The sequence below is a fragment of the Halyomorpha halys genome, unplaced genomic scaffold, assembly GCF_000696795.3.
Source record: "Halyomorpha halys isolate HHAL.00 unplaced genomic scaffold, Hhal_1.1 Scaffold103.1, whole genome shotgun sequence".
Classification (NCBI taxonomy): Eukaryota; Metazoa; Arthropoda; class Insecta; order Hemiptera; family Pentatomidae; genus Halyomorpha; species Halyomorpha halys.
In genome coordinates, this window is record NW_027115007.1 from 550,216 (window position 1) to 551,767 (window position 1,552).

Here is a 1,552-nt window from a genome sequence, read left to right on the forward strand (position 1 = left end):
TTCAACAATTAATGACAGCTATAAACAATTTAGAAGGTGGTATGAAAAGTATAAAAGATCAGATGAAAGAGGATAGGAACAATATGAGGGGTGATATGAATGAAATAAAGGGTGAGTTAAGCGAAGTGAAGGATCGAATGAAGAAAATGAGCATGGAGTTAGAAAATAAAGTAGATAAAAAAATTGAAGAAGTTGAAACAAATTTAACTATAAAATTGACAGAACAAAACATTGAACTATCTGAAAAAATTGATGAATGTCGTATGGAAGAAAATAAAACGAGAAGTTTGGTAGCTGAGTTAGAATTAAAACATAAACGGGATGTGGAACAGCTAAGCCAGGAGATAAGGGAGAACCGAAATGTTAAAGTTGTAGGGGAAGTAACTCGGGGAACAGTCATAAATACGGAAAGTGTTGGGAAATTAAAATTTAGGGATAATAGGCAGGATGATCCATTTGAGTTCATTTTAAAATTAAAATCACAAATAAAATTGTATATGAGCTGGGAAGAAATTAAGGAAATAATCCAGTCACATCTTTTAGAGTCTGCGTATTGTTGGTTTTTAATAAATCAAAACAAGTTTCATAATTTCCAAATGTTTATGGATGAATTTATATCTAATTTTGGGAGTGAAACTTATAAAGCGTACCTTTTAGGAATTTTAAATGGGGATTATTTAAATTTTGAGAAAATGAGTCCTACAGAATATTTAACTCATTTCTCGACAAGAATGATCACAGCAAAGATCTTTGAGGAGAACACTCTGTGTAGTCTTTTTAACAGGCATTTTGGTGAACGGGTCTACAACATATGTATAAATAGACGTGTAGGAAAAATATCAGAGCTATTTGATGTCTTAAATATGATACCAAGACATATTATGGTAAATGATCTTAGATCACCGGGAAATAACAGTCTTTTATATAATCACCGACCATGGGCAAGTAACAGCAACTGTGATTATGTACCAAATACAGGTTTTAAAAATCAGGAAAATGTTTCTAAACCTCATAGAGCTGCAAATAATCATTTTAATTACAATTCAGAGAGAACCGCAGAAAACAATTGGCGCCAAAACCTCACATACAATAATAGGGGTCGAAATTTTAATCCAAATTATCGGGAACAAAATTCTAATAATTATTTTGAAGGGAGATATAGAAATAATCAGATAAACAATGGTTCAAGGCAAAATGGTAATACTCATAGTAGTCAGAGAGGGTATAGGAATAACTACAATAATAATTCACAAGGTTGGAACCCTAGAGTTCAAAATAATCCCACTATTGGTAACCAATATGCTGTTAGGAATGCTACTATAGGGGAAGATGAATCTTCCGATCTAGCTGTACAACCACAGGTTTTTGGGCCTACCCATAGAGAACCTATTATTGCTCCAAGCGATTTAAGGCTGACTTCACAAAGTCCAACAAATGATCAATTATGAAATAAAAACGCTCTTCTCACTTGTGAGAATTATTTTTTAAATAATTTATTTGAGGATAATATGTTTTTAGAAGAAAAGCAGTCTTTTAGAAAAATTCGTTTTCA

At 32.1% G+C, this 1,552-nt stretch overlaps 1 protein-coding gene across 1 annotated transcript; it reads left to right on the forward strand.

The window, feature by feature from the left end:
• Window positions 1–11: 11 nt before the first annotated feature.
• LOC136796929 (uncharacterized) lies at window positions 12–1,448 on the forward strand. Its single transcript, XM_067052094.1, has one exon. The coding sequence runs from the start codon at window positions 12–14 to the stop codon at window positions 1,446–1,448; it is 1,437 nt and encodes a 478-aa protein (XP_066908195.1).
• The last annotated feature ends 104 nt before the right edge of the window (window positions 1,449–1,552 follow it).

Excerpts from the sequence above, each read along its gene's own strand:
- LOC136796929 (XM_067052094.1), top strand. The coding sequence starts at position 12 with ATGACAGCTATAAACAATTTAGAAGGTGGTATGAAAAGTATAAAAGAT.